The following is a 22,247-nucleotide window of genomic DNA, read 5'->3' as shown; positions in this document are numbered from 1 at the left end:
AAAAAAAAAAAAAAAAAAAAAAAAGGAGAGAGAGAGAATTTACTGAGACCTCACTTCCCCCTGCTCTCTACCTCTGCCCTGTTGTAGCCTGATTACCCTCCCTCAGTGCTTTTTTTTTTTTTCCCTTTGAATTCAGCAAATTAAACTGAACTGTGTCCATGCATTAAATGGATGGAAATGGAAGCTGGCCTCTTGGGTCAGTTGACCCCCGTTCTAATAAAGCAATCCACTGAGACTTTGAACATTTGATTTAATGTGTATGAAAAGAGGAGAACAGATAAAGCTAAAAATGTTTTTATTAACCTTTCACAGCTCTACTGAAAACCGTCAGCATGCACCACTAAACTGTGAAATAGTGTCTGCATGATATCCATTGTGCCAAATTGCTTCTTATCTTTTGGAATGAAGTAATAACTATTATATTCTATTTACTCATATGGAAATATTAGCCTACAAACTTTTTCTCTCCCCATAATCTTTAGCATGTCTATATCTGCTGTCACAAAAGACATTTTGGCAACTCATTATTCTACCGGTCTTAAAACCTCCTTACCACATCTAACAGCAGCACATAAACACTGAGTGGATACTAGAGACCAAGAATATTTTAGGGGACAATATGTTAGTCTTTACCTTGTAATACTTACAAAATCAATCTTTTTCCTTTGGCTAGGGTTTATTTTTCAGATAAAGAATAATGGTAGAGAGTTTAATTATAGCAGAGATAATTACACAATAAAACTATCTGCACTATGTTTGGCATCAAGAAACACAGTTACTTACTGTACTCCTTATACTTACTAGAGAAAAGAACATGAATAATAGCTTAAACTGGTAACTCACATATTAAAGTCTATGCCCATGGTTATGTAGTGCTTGCTTATACATATACATGCATCTGTTCTTCAATAAAAAACACTGGAACATTGGAACAGCTCTTTAACTGCAGGGAGATCCTGTCCTATTGAAGTCAGTTAAAATTTTGCCTGAGATATCAACAGGATTTCACCTCTGTCGTAAATCAGTACAGCACCCGCAGTTGCAAAGGATATGTGAAACCTGAACAATGCCAGGTAAGGATGTGGCCCATTCCATCCGAAAGCAGTTTATCCATATAGGACACAAGCCCTCCCTCTATGGGAACACTCACCTCGCACAGTGAGGGTAGCAGAGGCTTCCACTTTTCCAACTCGATTCTCAGCAATACATGTGTAAGTTCCTTCATCTGTACTCATGGCCTTCTTAATGCGCAAAGTGTAGTCATCTTTGATGTCATACCTGCATTACGGAAGAAGAATGAAAACTCTTTCTGTAGACAACAGGAATGAACAGAAACTTTCACCTGGAATAAGCCAGTCTGAATCTATCTTGAAGCCAACTTTGGAAGATAAATTATTATCTAGCATTAGATAATTTCACCAAGCATTAATCTTCATGACATTTTTATTGCACCCTGCATTAGTTAGAAACTTTACATAAAATTAGTATTGCTATGTTCAGTCAGTATTAGGGCTTTATTAATAATATCATTCACTTTGTCCTTGATCTAGAGCAATAAGATAAAATTAAGCTATCAGGCATCAGTTATCAATACATGACAGCTCAGGTTTATCACGCCTTTAACTATGTGAGCTACACATTTTACCTTTTGCCGATTTGGAAATTTCCCTTTATATATAGTATTTCTGTACAGCAGCAACCCCTTAGGGAAATTGCGAGCATGTTGGGTAGGATCTGACACTGCAAGATTACAAACAGTAAAAGATATATATTTAAGCTCTGGAAAGTGACATTTATTGAAGAGGCACATTAAATGAGATTTATCAATTTCACAGAAATTCTATAAAATTATTCGTTAAGGTTGGACCATAACATTTTCTCTTTCTTAAAAGAAATTAGAAACAATTCGGTTATGCTTTTTCCATGTCTTTGTTTCTACTATTGTAATAATTGTAAAACTATGAGTATGTATAAAACTTGAAATAATACAAAGTACTTCAGCATGCAGTAAACATTCATTTTCAAGGCATTTAAAGTGCTTACACCTAGAAAAATATTTTCAGTTAAATTGTTATTATCCTGCAGAAGTCATGCTTAACAAACTATTTTAGGCTCTGATCCAAAGCTCATTAAACTCAACGGGAGACTTCATCTTGTATGAAATTTCTTTGGCTCCCAAATCAGTAAAACCCTGGTTTTCGGCATGGGTATTTTACTCGTGAAATACTCTCTTGTAAAATTATTTTCAACAACATTTCTTCCAGACATAATAAGCCCATGATACCTTAAGTCACCTTGAATCTAAAATTATCTTCATATTCTCATGTATCAAATAGTGAAACAGGAATATGAAACTAAGGAAAGATTGAGACTTCAGGAGATGTCAGAACTCTTTCTCACTGTATCACACTCATGACATAACTTTGAAAGAACTAATTTACCTTCTCTGTTATACAGTAAAGACTTTGTAGACTTGTTCAGCAAACATATTGAAATCATATAGAAGAGCACCCTTAAATGTTTTGATGAATAAAAATGTAATGCAGTTAGTTACAGGAATGTTGTGAGGGTCTGTGAGTATTTTCAAATGCTTTGGGAATCTGAAACATAATATACATTGCTATTTGGTTTGTTTACTATAGATTTATAGAGAAAGCGCTATGTGCTAACGGACTTTAAAGCATCTTAACTCAAAGGATCCTATATGTTGAAACATTTAAAGTTCTGTTATGTCTAATTAAAGCTCACAACTTCAGTTAGAGCATTACTAGCAGTTCCAAGAATAAAGAGACATCAAGACATAGTTTCGCTCACCACAATACATTAGTTTCATTTTATATTCATTAAATCCATTCTATTCACTAGCAAAAAACAAATTTAAAAAGAGCAAATTGAGGCTAACCATTCTGTCAGAGGTAAACATAAACACATATAATATACCTTTTGTTAGGTATTACACTTAATTATATGCATATGCAGTATCTCAGGTTTAACTAATGAATAAGAGCTATGCCAAGGGGAAGAATAAGTAGATATTATGGCAGACTTCAGAAATTTAGAGATGATTTTTGCGTTAGCATAGTCCATTAGGGGTGGGGGGGAAGTTATGATGCAGGAAAAGTTAATATGCAGTTTCTCGAGCAGTACAGATCTATTGCAACTATATTCAACAGCCATATGCAGTTGAGGAACATTTTTTTCTCCACTGCTCACAAATTATGTCATTTTGCATGGTGTGCTGCACTAGTCAATGGCAAATTGAAATCACTGTTTTCATAAGAAAGAAAAGGCAAATTGTCTCGCTTAAAAATCTCGAGAATATGACAACAGTATCCCACAATGATGGAGCAGTTATTTGTCTTTGGCGACCACAGAGTTGCAGACGAGAGAAAATGCTTATTTTCTTGACAGGAAGCCAGCCCTAGGGGACTAAAAATATAAAGTTGTATTCAGCTCCTGTAAGATGAGAAAACTAAGATCAGTTGTAATGTAAATATGAGTTGGATATAGGAATCACAGTTATAAAGGTGGGCAACAATTAGCCATTTATTTCACTGCTTTTTTCCTTCATTTTTTAGGACAAATAATATTCCGGTGGTTCAGTAACCGCTGCTGAGATAAAACCAGACAGGCAGCAGGACTGTATCTGACTGAGTAGTCGCTTGAACTGGGATGCAGGCTGCCTGGGACAGGGCCCTCCAGTCTGCTGTGGGCTGCAGCTGACCCACTCTTCATCTCACTGATGTGCTGGTGCCGGCATGCCAGCCAGCTGCCTTGGAGGCTTCGTCAGTCTTTATGCTTGCACCTGCCAATCATGCAAATTGTGCAAAGGCTGCTGGGGGAACGAGCCAGCTGCATGGCATGCCAGGACGCAGAGCGAGGGTGAAGCCGTCATCTCCCACTTGGGTTGTGAAACGGAGGGTGGCGTAAACATGTTGATATCATAGCCCAGTTATCAATTACTTCAGAGAGAGGTCCAGCTCTCCCAGTTTGCTTCTCCAACAAGGCCATACTGGGTTTTTGGACCACCATGACAGAACATGCCATCTAGCAATTAGAGTCATACATAGATGGACCCACGGGACACTATAACCATCTGCTGTCCTAAGTATTGATATGTTGCCCCTCAGTCATCTGTTCCACCCACATTGTCCCCAGAAGTCACAACGGTTCAGTGAAGAGCTTTGACAAATGAAACAGGCAGGAAGGAGAAAGGAAGAAAACTGGCTTTAAGCCCATCCACAGCAGCATAAGGAGTTTGCCTGAGAAATGAAACACGAAGTAACAAGGAGTGGAGCCTGAATATGTTTTCAGTTTCTCAAGCATCCACCTGCACAGCCTTGAGCAGTGTTTTGTTTCCTCTCCATCCCAGAGCCTCATATTCCCATAGGAAGATGTTTTCAGCTGAGTTTCTAGAGAAGTTCACCCTCATCAGGATTAGTGCTACTGAACACTTGGGAATCAGGATCAGGACCTATCTGACTGCTAATACCAATCACAGAGAGGTTACCAGACTCCTGGATTAATGGGTGAATGGTGGAAAACCAGAAAGTACTAGTTAGGTTGGTCCTTAACTTTGCCAGTGCACTAAGAAGGCGATGCCTTTAAAGTATGTGCAGTGTCAAGAAACACCTTCTGACATATTCCCCAAATATTGCTGACTCCTAGCCAATTAATGACAACATTCAGCTAAAAACATTGAGCATCAGATATCAGTTTCTCAAGTTTATGGCCATCTAATTGATTTTAAGTACTTCTCTTTGTTAAACATTTGGAGGTGCTTAACCTTTTGGTTCAGCTTAGACTTCAGCCATCCGACTGAGCTGAGAGGTCTTTTAAACAGCTAGTCACCCTGTGCTTAGATAAAAACCAGCCACTCTTGGGCACCCCATTACATAATTTCTGTTCTACAAGTAATAGTGAGAGCAAGTCTGCCTTTAATTAACCAAGATGGAAGGGGCGGTGGAGCAGGGGGTAGGGTACTGGAAAAGAAGAAAGAAACAGAGAAACAACAAGCAGATGAGAAAACACTGCTGGTGAGGAAATTCTGATAGAAATTGGGTGATTTTGAGTGAAATCTGGCAGTCTCTGGCACATATGAATGCATTCATTGTTGCTAGTTTTGATTAATGACAGTTGTACAATAGTGTGCTGACAGTCACTGCCATACAGACACAATTTTTTTTTTTTTTAATATGAAACACTGCTGAAAATGCAACCCAATCAGATTTGGCCCCTAAACAACATGTGCTATCATCACTGTACCGTGAATTGAGATTGATTGGTAACCAGCTGTGACAAAGTGGGAAAAAGAGCCTTGTCTTTTTCAAGAAAAGAAAAGAAGAAAAATAAAAAACTGAATTGTGTCAAAACCATTACCATCTGCTCAACCAAATAACAAATAAAACAAAACACATTAACTGTTTTTAAGTATCACAAATTAATGTACTGAGGTTGGATTCATGCACTGGTTTAAGAATCTAAGAATAATCTTGAATTAAACTGGTTTTGTCAGGGTTATAATTTTTTTACCCACATTCAAAAGTGTTATCTGTTCCTGCTCTGCCACCAGTGTTGCACGGTTATCAAATAAAAAAAAAAAAAAAACTTAGAGAGATTTAGCAATACGCTTTTCTGAATTTGATATGCATTCTACTGAATGCTTCACAAACCCCCTAGATTTCCAGATTTTCAAAAATGTGTATGCAGCTATACATAAAAATATATGCATCTCTTTGTCACATGCATAGTTACCAAAACTGTGTCTGCAGCTGGAATCATTATATTCCTAGATATCCCAGTAGGCCTAATTGGTAATACAAGGATGCACTCGCTTCAGCAGTGCATTTTAAAGTTGTGAGAATGCATTACTGAATTCAACAAATCCAACTCAAAAAGTGACATTTCTTGCTAAAGGGAGTTTGCAAGAGAAGTTGTGAAGTGATGCCCCTGGCCTCAAAAAATTTACATCAGTTTATGCTAGGCACCTTTTTTTTTCTTCCAAAATACTACTGTAAATAATAATTTAAAAATATAACAGAATCTTTGCATGTAAGCTTTGTGAGCTTTTTTTTTTTTTTTTAAAAGATGGCACAAAAATTACTTTGCTCTATTTTCTTCTGCCTGTTTGCCAGGCTATTTTGTAAAACAAGCACAAAGCTCCAAGATTACTCACAACATCAATGATTAGGGAGCCCAAATAGAGAGAAGCTACTGGCCAAAACCAGAGTAAACAGGAGGCAGTTAAGGAGGCTTAAGCTTCTGTCTCCGCTTCTCTTTTGTGGTGCTGGCACTTCAGCTCCCAGCATAGTGCCACAGCTTTTCACAGGCTCCTAGGCTCCCTGTGCCAGATGGAGGGAGCCAGGGAGAAGCTGCAGTTGGACAGAAGTGTGAGCTCCTTACCTGCTTCAGCCTTCTGTAAGCCAGAAGCAGAAGGGAGAGCCTCCATGCCCACTGGTTGGTGCAGCCACCCCGACTGCCAGCTCCCTTACAAGCAATGTTGGGGTTTTTTTTCACTTCCATCCCATGCACTGGTAAGTGGAAGAAGAAAGAAGCACCAACCTCCTTGAGTGACAGCGTTCTGAGGGAAAGATAAAGGAGTCTCTGGTTTTCTTTCCCTAGCAAAACCTGAATCAGCGGCAGAGAGAGTATGAATATATATATTTGTGTGCACTGGTCACAAACTGCTCTGTTGTACCCCTAAAATCAAGGTTGCTTGTTGCTGGGTAGCTCTAAGACACTGCTTATAATTATGATAAATTGAGCTACCATGGATCTACCCCCAAGCCGATGACAGGACTGCTGCCCCTCACATCTACAAGTCTAGTTTCCCATTTATTCTTTGACTACGCCATTCATGCCAGAGAAAGGTATAAGGCAATGTGACATCACCTTGAATTTCCTTGTGCAAGGCATATATGCAAGCATTCATATAAAATAGTTCACTGGCTTCATTCCAACAAACCAGAAAAAGAGCTAAGCGATACACGTTACTATTCATTAATTTGATTTTCTTAAAATATACTGACAGCAGGTTCTGCTTTAGTCCAAAATCTTTTATGAGTTGTGATGAGCAGATTATTTGTAATTTCTTATAATGAACACTCTCAACTGCAATAATCTAAAACACAAACCCACACTGCACTGTGCCTTAAACCAAGGCATTCAATAAAATGGCCTAAATCTCATAAAACTTCTATACAGACATTGGGCCAACATTGTGAAACCATTCCTGTATCCAAGGAAATGGTGTTTTCCCACTTCTCTGGAAGCATTACACCATGCAGTACTACTCTCACATCCAACCACATAACTAGTGCCTCACAATATCAGTAGCCATGGGCTCAGGAGAGAATCAAGAAAGAAAAATGAGACTGCTTCTTTATTCTCTTTAAAATAATTTGGAAACAAATGTTAAGAACAAAACATATGCTTGGTAATCAAGTGACTCAGTAAAAACTCTATCTAAACTGATGCAGGCTACATCTCTTACCTCTACATCTTTGTTCACACAGAGAAGGACTCATAGGGAATTACCACATGATAATTACCCAAAATGGGCTTCTGATTTGATTTTAGTTCCAGACAGACCTCCACATTTCAAAAACTGGAACGTCAGTGGAAGTATGAGCTAAGAGACCATGTAATGACTTGGCATGGAGACCTATCCTCCTATCACCAGAAGTAGTCCTTTTGCTCACAGATGAGACACATTTGTCAGGCACTTGGGGAGATCTGTAATATTAATGCCTGTGTCATAAATTCATCCGTCAGAAAAGTACCCTTGATTGTCAGGGTTATCTGCTCAGCACATGCCACTGAAATTAATTTTAAGGAAAAGCAAAACAGTGGTTTTGTCCATTTCTATTTTTAAAAAATTGAAATGGTACTACAAGGATTGGAACACTGTAAGAAGATCTGAGCCCAGACTGGCCTCTTGCACTCACTAAGTATGGATTGCTGCATTTTTTTTAACATGACCACACAGATTATGAGTAGTTTGACATAAACAGAATTTGTGTTGGCCTGTCTATTATTATTTGCCTTAAGCATGATGAATGATTATGATAAACTTGTCACAAGAACTAGCTGAAATATTTTCTAATCTGTATTTAGAATCACTAACCAACCTTGAAGTGGTAATTAAAGATGAAGTCATATTAATGTTTTAATGAAGGTGCCTTCAACATTACAGGTGAGCCAGAAATCATATAATTTAAAAGTGTATTTTGCTAATGTTAAGTAATTATCAGCATAGGATTTATCAATAGGAACAGGAAAGTAGTTTTTAGTGTTAAAACTTTAACCTTTCAGTGTTTTCATTGACTGGTTTTGTTTGTTTTTAACTGTGATGACATTTTTTATATCTCATTCAGTGATGCAATGTGTTAAAGCAGAAGAAATCCCTGCAGGCCAGCCATTCCAGTAGCATCAATGATGCTGTGGTCAGAGCTCTTGAATCATACTCCCACTTGGACATATAACTACTAGCTTCCGTCTCCCTGCTCTCCTGAGGGTTTTACAGAAAAACTGCATAGTTAACTACCTTTACTTTTTCATTCTATAATTTTAGTAGTCAATAAACTGATAATAGTGAGCTTAAATTGTTTGATAACCTTACACTTTTCAAGAAAGCAGGCTATCTCAATATTCTGAAACTTATAAATACAATGTTAAACTATGTGATTACTAAGCTTTTACTTAGTATACTCTGATTTCCTGATACTAAAGAAAGATTCAAGCAACAGAATGAGTATTTTGAGTGAAATTCTACATTAAGTTTTCTTGGATCTCTTTTCTGCAAGACCATTTACTAGCTGCACTTCTGTGGGTGGAAAATTCAGAGAAATCCATGTTTGAGGCCACTACCACTGGCATTAAATTTTGTTTCAGAACTCTGCTAGTGACTTCATTAATTCTCAGAAATGTAACAATTTTAGGATGTTAAATAAGAGAGAATAAAAAATAAAACATTCTCTTGTGACAATCCTATTGCAAGTGCGCTGCCAGTGATCGCTTCATAGATCACCAATGGTTCACATAGCATAGAGAAAACATGTAGGCAGGACTGCTAGTTGACACAATTCCTTTACGGTTGCTGTCTGTGGAGTTGTAAAGCTATTTTCCCACCCTTGACCCTTATGTAAGCAACTGGAGACTGTTTTCATGCATCTGCAAACAGACTGCCTGAAACAATAGCTCTTCTTCAGCTCTGCGGTGAGAACTGACACTTAACATGAAGCCAATTTAAATGTCAATGTTATTAACCGCTTCGCTGCTGATCAAGTCTAGCAGAGCCATGCATCTAACAGTTTTGCTCACAGCATTTAATATTTCATACAAATTGAATGGCAGATAACTACTGGGGTAGACTACAGACCTCTGAGGTAACTGTGGAATGATGCATTTACAGGACTCTATTCAATGCCATGACTTGAGGGATTTAAAATGTCAAAAAATACTCTAATTTACACTTTCACTTGGTCACGTATTCCTCAGAAAACAGTAAGGAACAGTTTTGCACTTACAGAACAGGAAGAGATCACTGACAGGCAAAATATCAATCAGAGAAGGGGGATACTCAACCAAAAGAACAGGAGGGAGTACCCCACCAGCACTGGGGTATATCATCTTGATGCTATATACACAATAATAAACCAACCCCTGCCTCCTTTTTACCCCTCATCACCTTTGTATCTCTAAATGATATCTCTGGCATTACAGAAGTTTCCTCAAATGATTCAATATAACAGCTAAAAAGATGCTTACGTTGTACTCTGCTGAAATCTGCCTGTGTTCAGTTAGGCTACACAGACTCTCTGCAAGTTGCACTGCAGCTTGCTCTGTGCCAGCCATGTGCTGCATTAAACCCAATATAACAATATCCTCTGCAAATCGCCTCTACTCCCTCCAGATGTATGTAAGAATACAAATAGCACATTAAACCTCTTTCTTTCACTGTCTCCTTTTGACAAGCCATTAAGAACATCCAATCTTCTCCCCTATGCTCCTCATAAAGGGACTTAATCTCTCCTTGATGCTTTAGCTTAGGAAACAAAAGATGGGCATGCAAATCATACTGGATCTAACCAGAGGTGATGAATAGTACACGTGATACAGCTAATATGAAAAACATCCTTTTTCCCTGACCCTTTATTTAAAACCATTAATTGTTATTAATTGCAACAGAAATTTGCTGATGCAACCAAAGATTATATCCATTACACTACTAAAACACACTCTTTACTCTAATTAATTTTCAATACACATTAGACTGCATTTTGTTACAATCTGCACAGAGATTAACTCGACCAAAGCACACAGCGCTGTAGTGTTATTAACTCATATTTCATTGAAAGGTCATTCTCCCCTTGGTTGTATCTAGAGGAGGCTGTAGTTAAATACCTCACTATCCCATCCACAGAATATAAATAGAATTATGTAGCACTGTGTTTATTCTTAAAAATTACTGTTTTTCTGGCTTACAGGGTCTTATCTGGTGATCATGGAGAAATACAAATGAAGAACATCTCTGGTTATCAGGCCCTTTCTGGATCTCCTCCTAAAAAAAATCTAACTTCTCCGAGTTTATTGGGATAAGGTTTGCTGTCCTTGCATTTAAATCCATTTCAAAGATTTGCATCTGGAAGACAGTGAAACTTTTTAAAAATTTCATCATTTAGCCTTAGTTTTGAGCTCACAAGAAGCCACGGTGGAAAGCACAGAAATTATAGTACTTATGGAAAACGCACACCTATCAGATGTGTGACAGACAGTATTTTTGCCCAGGCTATGTGTATGCAATTACTTTTCAGGCACAAAGAGGCCAGTTTTAAAAACATAGCAAGACTGGTATCTACACAGACTTTTGTTGTTGGAGCTAACACATATTTTAGAATAAGTTAAGCCTATACATAAGAAAGCATTTTCCCAAATAATTTTTAATGACTATTCCTAATATTTAGTAAATAAGAAAGCTTACCGTGCTGTTTATGATTGTCACTGCTGTGTGTTAATGCTCTGTTTCATTTAATAACCTGCAATCTCTTAACACTTAGCAATACACTTTGTGTAAACTACACATCATTCTTGTTCTGAAGCATCACTATTGGTTTTTCTGCCTACACTCCCATTGCGTGGGTGGCGCGTAAAACAAATACCTCTTCCTGCTGGTACAGTTGCCACTTTTCTTCTCTAGTACAATATTCATCTAATCAGACAGTGCCTGTAAATGCAACTTACAAGAGCAGGTTGTAATTTCATTAAAGATGTATTTACTGAGCTAAACCAGCTGTTCTGGGCTGGAATGCAAAAAAAAAGCCCATGTGATTGCTACCCAGTCATTTTTAAGGCAACTGAAAAATACATTTGCTGAGCTATGTGAGTGAGAGTGAGTCTCCCAAAGAGCTGGCACTGCTAGCTTCTTCTGTGTAAAAGGTTTAAACAGTTATTAAAGTGTGTCATAAATTTTAACTTGTAATTGAAAATCTCTTCACTTCCTTAAAAAAAAAAAAAATAAATCTGTATTACTTGCTATGTAATTACAGACTATGCAGCTGCTCTCTTTGGCTTCACTAGAAAATTTGAGGACATGGAACACTGTACAAACCTTATTCAAATTTTATTAAATTGCTAGTCGTAGATATGCCGCTCTCATACTGGAGGCTCTCAAATAATATCACTTTCTTCGTGTTATCAGGACTATAAAGCAGATGAATCAAGTTGATCCAGGCCATATTGAGGAGTTCCTCACCACAGAGGAGACCATCAGTTCCTTCGCAGGAAAGGATAAACTCTATTTCTGCTAAGCAGACATCAAAGGGAAAGCTATCTGAACATGTGGCTGAAAAACACATTTCAACATATAAAGACAATTTTTATTCAATTTGCAGGTTCTCATCATTATGCATGGCCACAATTGTCTGAGTTGCTTTAGTACAATTTTTGTGCCATTTCCTTGCATCACTTTATAATAAAAAGAAACCCTGCTCATGAAATAGTGAATCTAATATTTCAGCCAAAGGCATAGGGCTGATGACCCCACAATATCCTGTTCACCTCCAGTAGTTTGACTTAAGTCATACTTGATTAATATTCCCTAGCTTGTGTACTGTCAAAGCTATGCTGTAATGATGGAGTTTTAGAACAATTAAAATAAAACAAACACCATACACCTCTACCCTTGATTCACAATGCATTTCAGTCTCAAGTCACCAATGCAAAATGGACAGCTTCTGGTAAAAAGCTTTAGACATCCCAGACCTCACACTTTGTTTCTCCCAATTGGTGCAGTATCAACATTTTTAATAGCAAAATTTAATTTGCTGCTATTGGTTTAAGCTCTAAACCGAATGTTCAAGTGCAAAGAATTTAATTAATTAATTAATTATCACAACAGTATAAAAGAATGAAGAAAATGGTTAGTATACATAAGTCACAGAACTGTTTCCACCTGGTCCTTCATATCACTTTCTTAATTCCTGCCCAGTCATACACAGAAGAGCTCCGTGAAGTATACCACAGTCTTGGAAATCTCAAGTCAGGTCTACAGGATGTTGGACAATTAACTTCCTTTGACTGTTAGTGAGACCTATTTTTCCTAGGCATTTTTAAAACTTCCACTCTAAGAACCACTATAAGGTTTTAAACACAAAATATGGACTATCATATTTGGCTTAGATCATTAGTTCAAAATAGCTAAAATTCAGAATGAAGACTTGCAGCCTCCGAATAGATTTATGTCCATCTGTTCTCAGTTTTAAAGCATAGTCATTCATACATTTCTCTGTAATTACATAGACAGTTCAACAAAATGGCTAAATTTTTTTAATAGTCATATTTTCAAACATCATAATTTCTTTAGAAGTTGCTTTTTTTTTCCTCATTCAATCCAATTGCAACTGGAGATGCTTACAGTTCATCAGGGACCTTTATAATTAAAACTGTAATAGCCTGAAATGATTTTCAAATTATTACTCAACACACCAATTGGTGCAGCAATACTCTTTATATTTGTCACCAGAAATTACTGTGATTTTCTCTTTGGTTTCACATGTGTCACTGGAAAAGCTAAAAGTAAGATGGAAAAACAGAGAAAGATTTCTGAAAGACTATGGATCCAGTATCACTAACTCTGGCATTCACCAGGAGCAAATTACAGAAACAAAATGCACTCAAAAATTCAGTTTATCCCACTTAGCTATCACTGAACTAGACACTTTTGAAAGCTGATCTAATAATAGACACATTTAAAAATTTGCAGTACTTGTTGAAACAGGTACCTGCTATAATTGTCTTGTAATCTAGGGGTGAAGCCAAAAGGAAATTATTGAAAAAACAAAACCAGACAGAAGTGCGTAGAACATCGTTAGCTGTAGAAACAGGAAATTGATATTGAAAGCTATAAGACAAATAGCTGCACAGATCCGCTCAGAAGAAGGATTTATGCATGTAGGAAGAATAACAAAGGGAATTCCTTGAGGGTTTCTTATTTCATTGTAGATGTTAAAATGCTTAAAATAAATTTCAGTTCAGAAGCAGAAAGTTAATTTCAGTTTTGCCTCAAAAAAGAAAAAAAACCACTCCCACTTCATCAAGGAGGAAAAACTTATTTCTCTCATCCATCCACCCATTCAGACTATACCTGGGCAAATTTATTTGCTTGTATTTAAAAAAATCTATTAAAAAAATAGCTTTTCTTTTAGATGTTCCAAATTTATCTTCCTTGATTAAGCATCATGCAGCCCGGTTTGGAAACTTCCACTTTTTGGACAGTGAAGACTCTGCTTACGTACCTTGCTATACAAATGATACATTTTAGAAAAGAAAACATATATTACTGATCATCAGATGTATTTGCTTTCTAAGTGTAGATGTTGGACTCCACTAGATGACCCCAATCCACGTGGTGGTAACCCGCTACATGGGCAGGGGCAGTGGTAGTCCTCTATCACCCAAGGTGGTCTCCGGCATGAGATTCTTCAACCTGGCCCCTTCTTTACCCACCCCGCTGATGTTCCGTGAAGCAGACATAAATGAAGACATACACCCACTTTCTGGTTTAAGATGCCAAAACACAGTAAGTGAAATGTTAAATAGCAGTGTAAAAACACTGCAGAACATTGTGAGTAGTTTATGAGCCTGAAGTTGATTATGATCAGAATGTATCTGATGAACCTTCTCTTCCTTTTGTTAAAAGTCCACTGAAAACTGTCTATGCTTCCTGTTATATTTCTTCCTCCTTAGAAATACATCATGAATGTACAGAAAAAATTACCTTGAATCACATAGTACTATGTTTTTCACAGTAAGATAGAAAAGAAAAACAAAGAAGTCATTAAAAAAACCTTAATAAAAGAGCAACCTAATCAAGGGCACTGTTGCTTCATCATCTACTACTTCTGCCTAGAAGTAGACATGATTTAAAACAATAGAAGCAGCACAACAGTAAGAACAAATTACAGAAGCACAATGTATTTACTATGAACTACTCTACAATTCATATATATCAAGCAAAGACAAAAAATTAATCCTGCTATCCAAAAGTCTGCTCTTCAAAATATTTTATGTATTACATGCATACATATCTACCAATATAATTAGCAAAAAGATATGTAATTTAATATTTTTTTTTAAATTGCAAGGAAATTAATTTTAAAATGCAAGTATTTTTATATATATGTATGTATCTGTACTTATATAGAAATGTTGTTTCTAGATTATATATCATTACATTAATATATTTAACTGAAGAATTGTAAGACATCTTACAAAGTTGAGGATATGGAAACTAAAACAGGTATTCTCCAATTTGAATCTTGAGATTTTCTTAAAGACTTACAAATTGAGAAACAAAATATATTAACCGAAGATTGCCAGGTAACAGTCTTACCACATTTTTCACCTTGTTGGGATGAAGATATAAAACACACTGTGATAAACCAAGCAGACAACAATATCTAACTTGTTTTAGTTAGGCCCAGTCTAGTAGTGCACTCACAGCACACTTAATATACACTGACACAAATTAGCCACAAACACCATTGCAGCTGCTTTTTTTTTAAGATCATGATTGGAAGAGTAGAAATAACACATGCAGCCAGCCTACATAAATTCACTGTTTAAAGCACCTGTTTGAAGAACAGTAGTTTTAGATTTTATTTTTTCCGTTCCTCAAATTCCATTGGCCACATCCCAGGAATAAGCAACGCTGATGAAAAAGAACAATCAGCTGTGGTGGGGGAGAAAAAAAGGCACTATTCATGTCTACTGTTGAAATTAAATGCACTGTGCAAAAATGCATCAGGACTTACAGGGCCACAAGGATTGGTTTGGTTATGGAGACCTGGGTTCTCATTCCTGTTCCTAGACCTATTTCTGCATTAAGATTTTTTAATCTTATAATGATTCACCATCAAAACTAGAAAGAGTTCCAGAAAGCAAAGACCAAAATCTGTTGTTAGCTGAAAGGAGCCAAGCGAATTTAATGTCTTTGTACAGGAGAGACTCTCATCCCCTTGCTCACTCTGGAATTTTCTCTGCGCTTGTTCCAGACTAAACAAATCTTTGTTGAACACCAAGAGGCCCGTTCCAGATTTCAACTTTGTTTTCCACTTCTGCTAGTTTAGTTTAGTTTTTTGTTTCCTCTTGAAGGAGGCTTCTCCAAGTCTTAACAGACATGAGCCAAGGAGCCAGCAAAGCCCACCACAGTGTGCTGCTTCTAATTCACCCTGCTAGTGAATGGAGTGCCTCTTCAACTCTCCAGCCAAGCCTTCTTCCTTTTGATATCAGCATGTTATTATGAAGTCTAGTACATAATTAGTAATTCCTAAACCACCTTTACTTTCTCCAGTAAATTCAGTGAATACCCATGTGCTTACAATACCTACACATTGCTTTTCTTCCAGAGGAATCCATTACCTGGACAATTCAATCCAGACTGGGTTTCCCTGCTCAGCTGGCTCTGGAACAGGTTTTGTAGTGCCAAAGACCAGCAATACGGGAAATAAATCAGCCATCATGTCAAATAACAAACTGTAAGTAGTAGGGAATGATTCCAGCATGACTCAACAACCGAAATTTCAAAGTGTGGGGAACACAAATGTTGCTCTCACCTTCCTCTCGGTAAGTCTGCATCATCTTTCTTCCACCGGACTGTGGGTGTGGGATCCCCCTGCACCTGGCACCGGAAATCCACAGCCTCCTCCTCCAGCACCACTTGGTTAATTGGTCGCCTGAGAAACGTGGGCCGTTCTTGAAAGAGACATTAAAATTCCTTAGTGAGTCAGAGGGTTGAAATGAACACGTTTGACTTTTCAGCATCTTTTTGCTTACCGATTCACAGAATGAAGAAAGGAGGCTGAGCTCCACAAATTCAGACAAGTGGAACTGATGATGTGCACAAAGAGCTGGGAAGACGACTCCCAGGCTGGAGAGGCAGGGGCTCTCGCATCCGGCCTGCATGCAAGAGCAGAGTGCCACCAGAAGGAAGCCTGTGCTTGCACTAACTGTCCACCCACCACACCAGCAGAGAGGTCTCCAAGGCTGTGCTCTTCCGTTTGAACGCTTAGGATCTGCACTGCTGCATACACAGAGCGTGATCTAAAAGCTCCTGCCTGCTCGAGTGGTATATATGACCTGCCCATGGAGATAGCCTGCCTTTGGCAATAATCAGTATCTTGATGCTTTGGAGGAAAATGTAAACTCTATGTTATGCATCTCTGCCAATTGTGGACTACTGTACAGAGGTCAGAGCTTCCCTGACCCCCATCACTAACTTCACCATGGAAAACTAAATTAAGGTCTGAATAATAAGTTCTGTTTACTCTTGTTATGTTAGCCTGCACAACTACAAATATTATTAATCATCATAATGTTGTACAGGCCTGCTTAAAATCCAGATGCAGAGCCACAATCTGATCTCAGTTATACTGGTACAAACTCAAAGTACCGGTAATTTCATTTGAAAGGATGTCACTGGGGTTAGTTTCCAAGTTGCCTTTGGATTGCATACATTTTGTTCTGTCCTCTCCTAGCCATACCACACTTCTATTATCATAAATTATTTATGCTAGAGTCAAACTATCATAAGACTGGATTTATATGAAGCAGTATTTCCACTCAAGATAGGGATTTATTATAAAGACATTTAAAATGGGTTACACACTACATTTCACATTTCACTCTTAGCAAGTTGAAGGGTATGATGTCACTTAATTACTAAAAATTCACACTGATGTAGGCAATACCAGATTCTGACTCAGGAAGTTTGTCTTGATAACGACAGAGCTGAGTTTATGGGATGTCTATCCATGTTTATTATATCCAACGAGTAAAAAACCCACCAACATTAAAAGAACGTTAATAAGATTTCAAAATCAAGCACGCAGCACCTCAGTGCCAGCACTAAGGCTGCCTGCGTGCCCTTTAATCACTCCCTTTCTGTTTATGCCCTATGGGACTGGTTGCAATTATATGATCACATATTATTTTTTCCCCAAACATCTCTGGATTGTTGGTATTCATTTAATGAGCAGGTGTTTAATATTTTGCTTTAGTTGTACCATTTAGTGGGTGGCCTCCTGTCATACTACTCAAACTTCACTTCAAAGGCAGAATTATTAATTTCCTCATGACCTCCATTACGCCTATCTTAATGCTTCATAAACAATTCACTTATTTTCATAGCTACTCCCCAAGGTGCAATGGAGATCTAAGAAAGCAAGGTAAAGAATATCTGATAAATATTGATGCTCAACCTGAGACACAAAACAGCCAAATATTTTTCTTTTTGAGAATCCAGCATTAATTTTGCATGTTCAAAGTTCAACCTTCATTGAATTCAGTTGCAGCCCATAAAATGTTCACCACTTTTGCCAATCAGAATATTAAGTCAGAAAATAAGGAACACAAAACCAGCTGTTAATATTTATGTAAATGAGTGACAGCATCAGATAGGAATTTCATACTAGTAGGGGGACCTAATGGAAGGGAAAAACATACTTTGTCAGCAGAAGAACAGACATGCTCAAGAATCTACAGCACTTTTCCAGATGCTAGAGATAAAACCATATCTAACAGGCAGAGATTCTTCTCCCTGTTTCTCCCAAGCCACTGCTTTTGTCCTATTCCTAGTACTGCCCAGGCCCTGCAGGTTCCAGCAGTGTTTGGGCAAGTAAATCCAGTTATAGTCTCTCTCTGCACTTCGAAATCTCAGTCTTTATTCCGTGTTTCACATCCGTGTACAAGCCACATATAACCTTCACTGCTGCTCCTTGTTCTGAGTGTGCTTCATCAGATTTTTCCTTCCCGGTGCATGAGGTCTCCTTTGACCTTTCCAACGTCCAGCTGGGTTTGCTCCTAACCTCACCTATGTGTCTTTGCCAGCCTGTGACAGTGCCTCAAGTCCCTCTGTGTTTCACCCACTGGCTGTGCCAGCTCTTTCCAACTGCTGACTGCTTCTTCAGCTGATTTGTTTCCTCCTAGTCCAGAATATTGCTTTTCACAGCTTGAACCCAGCAAGTTCACAAGTCCAGTCTCCCTTCCAACTATCCATGTCTCTCCCTTCTTCATACCTCACAGCAAACTGACTCTTCTCCACTGTGTGTTTGAACTACACTTGAACTGGAGCTTCTTTCCTCTGCGCCATCCAAATACAGCCCACCGGCAATATTAACACAAGAAAAATCAGTTGAAGTAACCAAGCATCATCCCAGGAGAGTGACAGCAAAAGGAGTGCAGTGCAGTTGCAGGAAAATGTTGTTCACACCTGCATTCTACCCGGTGTCTCTGGCATATAAATTGATGATTTATTTTTATTTAGCTAGGTGCATAATTTTAGTGAAAATTCATTGGACAAGCAAAAAATTACATCTCTGGCATAGTATAGCTATTTCTCCTAAAATGTTAGGTCCCTGTTATTCAGTATGGGAGACTTGCATTTCTCAGGACAAAAAGCTTCCTCCATTCCTCTCCTTCAAATCCTTCCCCATTTCCCTCCAATTACTCCTTTCACTTTCAAACTGCAGGAACTTCAACATTTTTAAAGTCTGAATTATTTTGGCAATAAAAAAACCCAAACAGTTTTCTAATCAGGCATGGAAAATTTGGATAAAGACTTCCAGTTTGGCAAACTTATTAAAACTGGACAAAGCAGCAAAAGCATTAGTTGTTAACATTAATGTTAAGCAATGCACTTTGCCTGCGTGTCGCTACATGGATCTAGAAGGGAATATCTTAATAAAACTTTCTGTAAGTTTGCAAGAGTATCTCATTCACAACTTTTCTCCTAAGAAGGGCTCAGACCAATACTTGCTCTGGGCTCATAAATGGTACACTCTGTATTTTGGCATTTGTTTTTCAAGAGATGATCCTAAACCAAGAAAATTAGATCCAGATCAGTATTCTCATAGGTGATTTAGAGACCCTGGTTCATCCACATTAAATTAAAGAATTCTGCATGTGTCTGTATGTTGACTTAGTCTGCATACAAAAATTATTTTAGACCATGTGTCTAAAAGATGCCTGTAAAAAGATAAGAAACAAACATATGCATATTTATGAAATTGCTAATGCTTGTGTACAGGAGATGAGAAAATAAATTCCTGTCACATTTTGAGAAGAACTCAGATGATGAGACAGTAAATGGCCCAAAGGTCATTAGGTAAATCACCTGATTCCAAATCAAGGCAATTTAGGAGTATACATACATGTTAGTTTCAGATCAGCTTCTCAAACTGTAAATTTTCCAAAGCAGTTAAGAATTTGCTAGAAAATAAATAGCTATGTAAGTACAGATCCCAGTCAGCAAGGACATGCAAATACCAATAACTGCTATTTCTATTTTTCCATCATCTCTGCATTTTGCACGGTGTGAATCATGAAACAAAAAGTTATCGCTCATGTTATTTCCTGTATTTGTATCATTCAGCCCCTTGAATATGTCCAATAGCTAATTATACAGCTATAAAGTGATCAGAGTGAATGCCATTGCCAATGCAATTAACATTCTTTATGTGAGATTAACTGGATTTGAGTCACCTGCATAACTTGCTTACAATGTTAATCTCTCAGGAGACAGAGCATGCTTGCCCAAGCATGCTAAATAAGGAAGTCACACAGCCAGGTCAAATTTAGTTTCAGAGCTAAACCTGGTTTTTTTTTTGTTTGTTTTTGTTTTTTTTTTTTTAAATGGTTTGCCCATAAATAAAGCCTTGTGGTACAACTAAACATTGTTATTCTGTCAACAGCATTCAGAACAGAATATATTTGAAAAACAAAAAGGAAGGGTAATAAATTAAAATTATAGACATATATAAAAAAATTTAATATAGCTATTTTATAAGCTTTCACTGAGTAAATAAAGTACCCACTTCCCAGACTTTCTCTGATGAATATTAAAAACCTTTGAAGAGAACTATAAAATAGGTCATGGTTATATGTCATGTCAACCAGTCGTGGTATTACTAGGATGACCTTTATAACTTCAGAACAAACTTTGCTTGCAGTTATACAACGGGATTGTTAAAGCAATCTGGACACACACCTAAAATATGTTGCAGTGCTTGAGATACACACTGCAAGAAAACCTGCAGAAATGATCCTAACCAGAAACATGGGAAAATCTCTTACTTGCTTTGGTTGCTGACACAAGTTAACCCCAGAACTCAATTTTTCCTCTATTTACCAATTGGTCTGAGTATCAGTGTCTATTAGAGAGACTCAGATGACCTTCAGATGTATTATTGCCCTTTCTCTGTTCTTCAAAAAGTTAGACAGCCGTATATGGGCCTTCAATCTAATTAAAATGATCCTAACGACTTTAATATATTTTCTCTGCTGAGGCAACTGCTGTAGTGAAGGATTTGATGGTCCCCATAATGTAGAGGCTCAATCTGATTTAGAACTGTTTTCTCTGTCTTTGCTGAAGAGAAGACATAATTTTTTTCAAATGTTTTTGTGTTAGTCTAGAAAGAACTATTAAAATTAATTAAAAGGCTTGGGAGGGATTTAATAGCAAATAGGTAAAAACATTTTTCAGTTTAGCATTCTGATGTAAAGGAAAAAAAGAAACGTTAGATGGTTGTAAGTAAGTTTCACTTCAGAATGCTGTCAATAGTGTAGATATTTCATTAACTGCAACATGATCTGGATAAAGTAAAGCACTCTGCCAAAAATGAAGATGTGGAAGAAGACAGGATATCAAGGTTACACTAAATTTACCTATGTTGGCCAAATAAATGAAAATACAATTACAAAAGAAGCTGCATTTACATTTAGAGACATTCTTCTTTCTACTGCCTGTTTTTAGGCACTTTTCCATTTTTCATTTGAGAAATAAGCACTTGTGTAGACATCACAAACTTCTACACTCTAAGTAATACCCATAGATATCAAGATATGATAAGCTTGCACAGTAAAGGCACAGAGAACTGTTAAGAGCTACATGCAAATAAAGTAGAATGATTTTTATCAGTTGTTAGGGGTCTTCTACTTGTATATACATCTACAATTGTGTTAAATTTCAGTTTTCATTGAGCATTAGTTACAGACTTCGGAGACCAAATCAGACCCTTTTTCACACCAGTATTATTATCCTATTGCAACTTGTCAGTATCTGTGGATAACCAATACTGCAAAGTCAAACTGACTTTTTGCAAACTGTCACAAGTACCCTGCAAGTGGGAAATACAAGGATCTGAAGAAAAACAGGAGGAGCTTTGCTCTGAAGGACAAAATACACCCTGTCAATTTCTCTGTCTTGAACTCTGAACTTATACCCTGTTTTGGTAGATTTTCCAAGTGGGCAAAGCCTCTGGGAGTAATTTCCAGGGTACGATGGGGCAAGACTCTCTGCTAAGGCCTTACACGTAGTCAGAACTCAGTAAAGTACAATGGGTCACAATGTCTTCATTAAGGAATTTGTTGGTTCTTTTCCTCTAACATCATGTCATCGTAGTATACTCTTTCTGGAGTGGTATCTCTTTCAGCCTGACAATGTCTAGAGAACATCAAACACGAATACTTCTTCAATCATCAGACAAAAATACCTCTTCATCCCACAGGACCTTATTAGCTGAAAAAAGGTTCTTGTACCAAAGCTAAAATCAAAGATTAATCCAAAACAATCTTTAATATGTCTGAATTGACATATCTTTTAAGACATTTTTGTACTCTTCTTAGTTACGCTTTCTATTCTTTTGAGGGTCTTCTAAATATATCTTTTTCCACTGCTTGATGCCAGCCTCTTG

The 22,247-nt window shown here is 37.4% G+C and overlaps 1 protein-coding gene across 11 annotated transcripts in view; it reads right to left on the bottom strand.

The window, feature by feature from the left end:
• Nucleotides 1–22,247, bottom strand: part of ROBO2 (roundabout guidance receptor 2) — a 1,105,399-nt gene that overhangs the window by 123,814 nt on the left and 959,338 nt on the right. For all 11 annotated transcript variants that reach the window (XM_026845322.1, XM_026845314.1, XM_026845338.1 and 8 more), the window contains 2 exons: nucleotides 16,113–16,251; nucleotides 1,151–1,278 (listed from right to left, as the gene is read on the bottom strand). In XM_026845322.1, coding sequence (XP_026701123.1) covers nucleotides 1,151–1,278; nucleotides 16,113–16,251 — 267 coding nt within the window. The remainder of the gene's footprint in view (nucleotides 1–1,150; nucleotides 1,279–16,112; nucleotides 16,252–22,247) is intronic.

Source organism: Athene cunicularia, assembly GCF_003259725.1.
Source record: "Athene cunicularia isolate RWA chromosome 1 unlocalized genomic scaffold, athCun1 chr1_part1, whole genome shotgun sequence".
Taxonomy (NCBI): domain Eukaryota; kingdom Metazoa; phylum Chordata; class Aves; order Strigiformes; family Strigidae; genus Athene; species Athene cunicularia.
The sequence above is the reverse complement of the archived record's forward strand: the minus strand, read 5'-3'. Positions and strand labels throughout refer to the sequence as shown.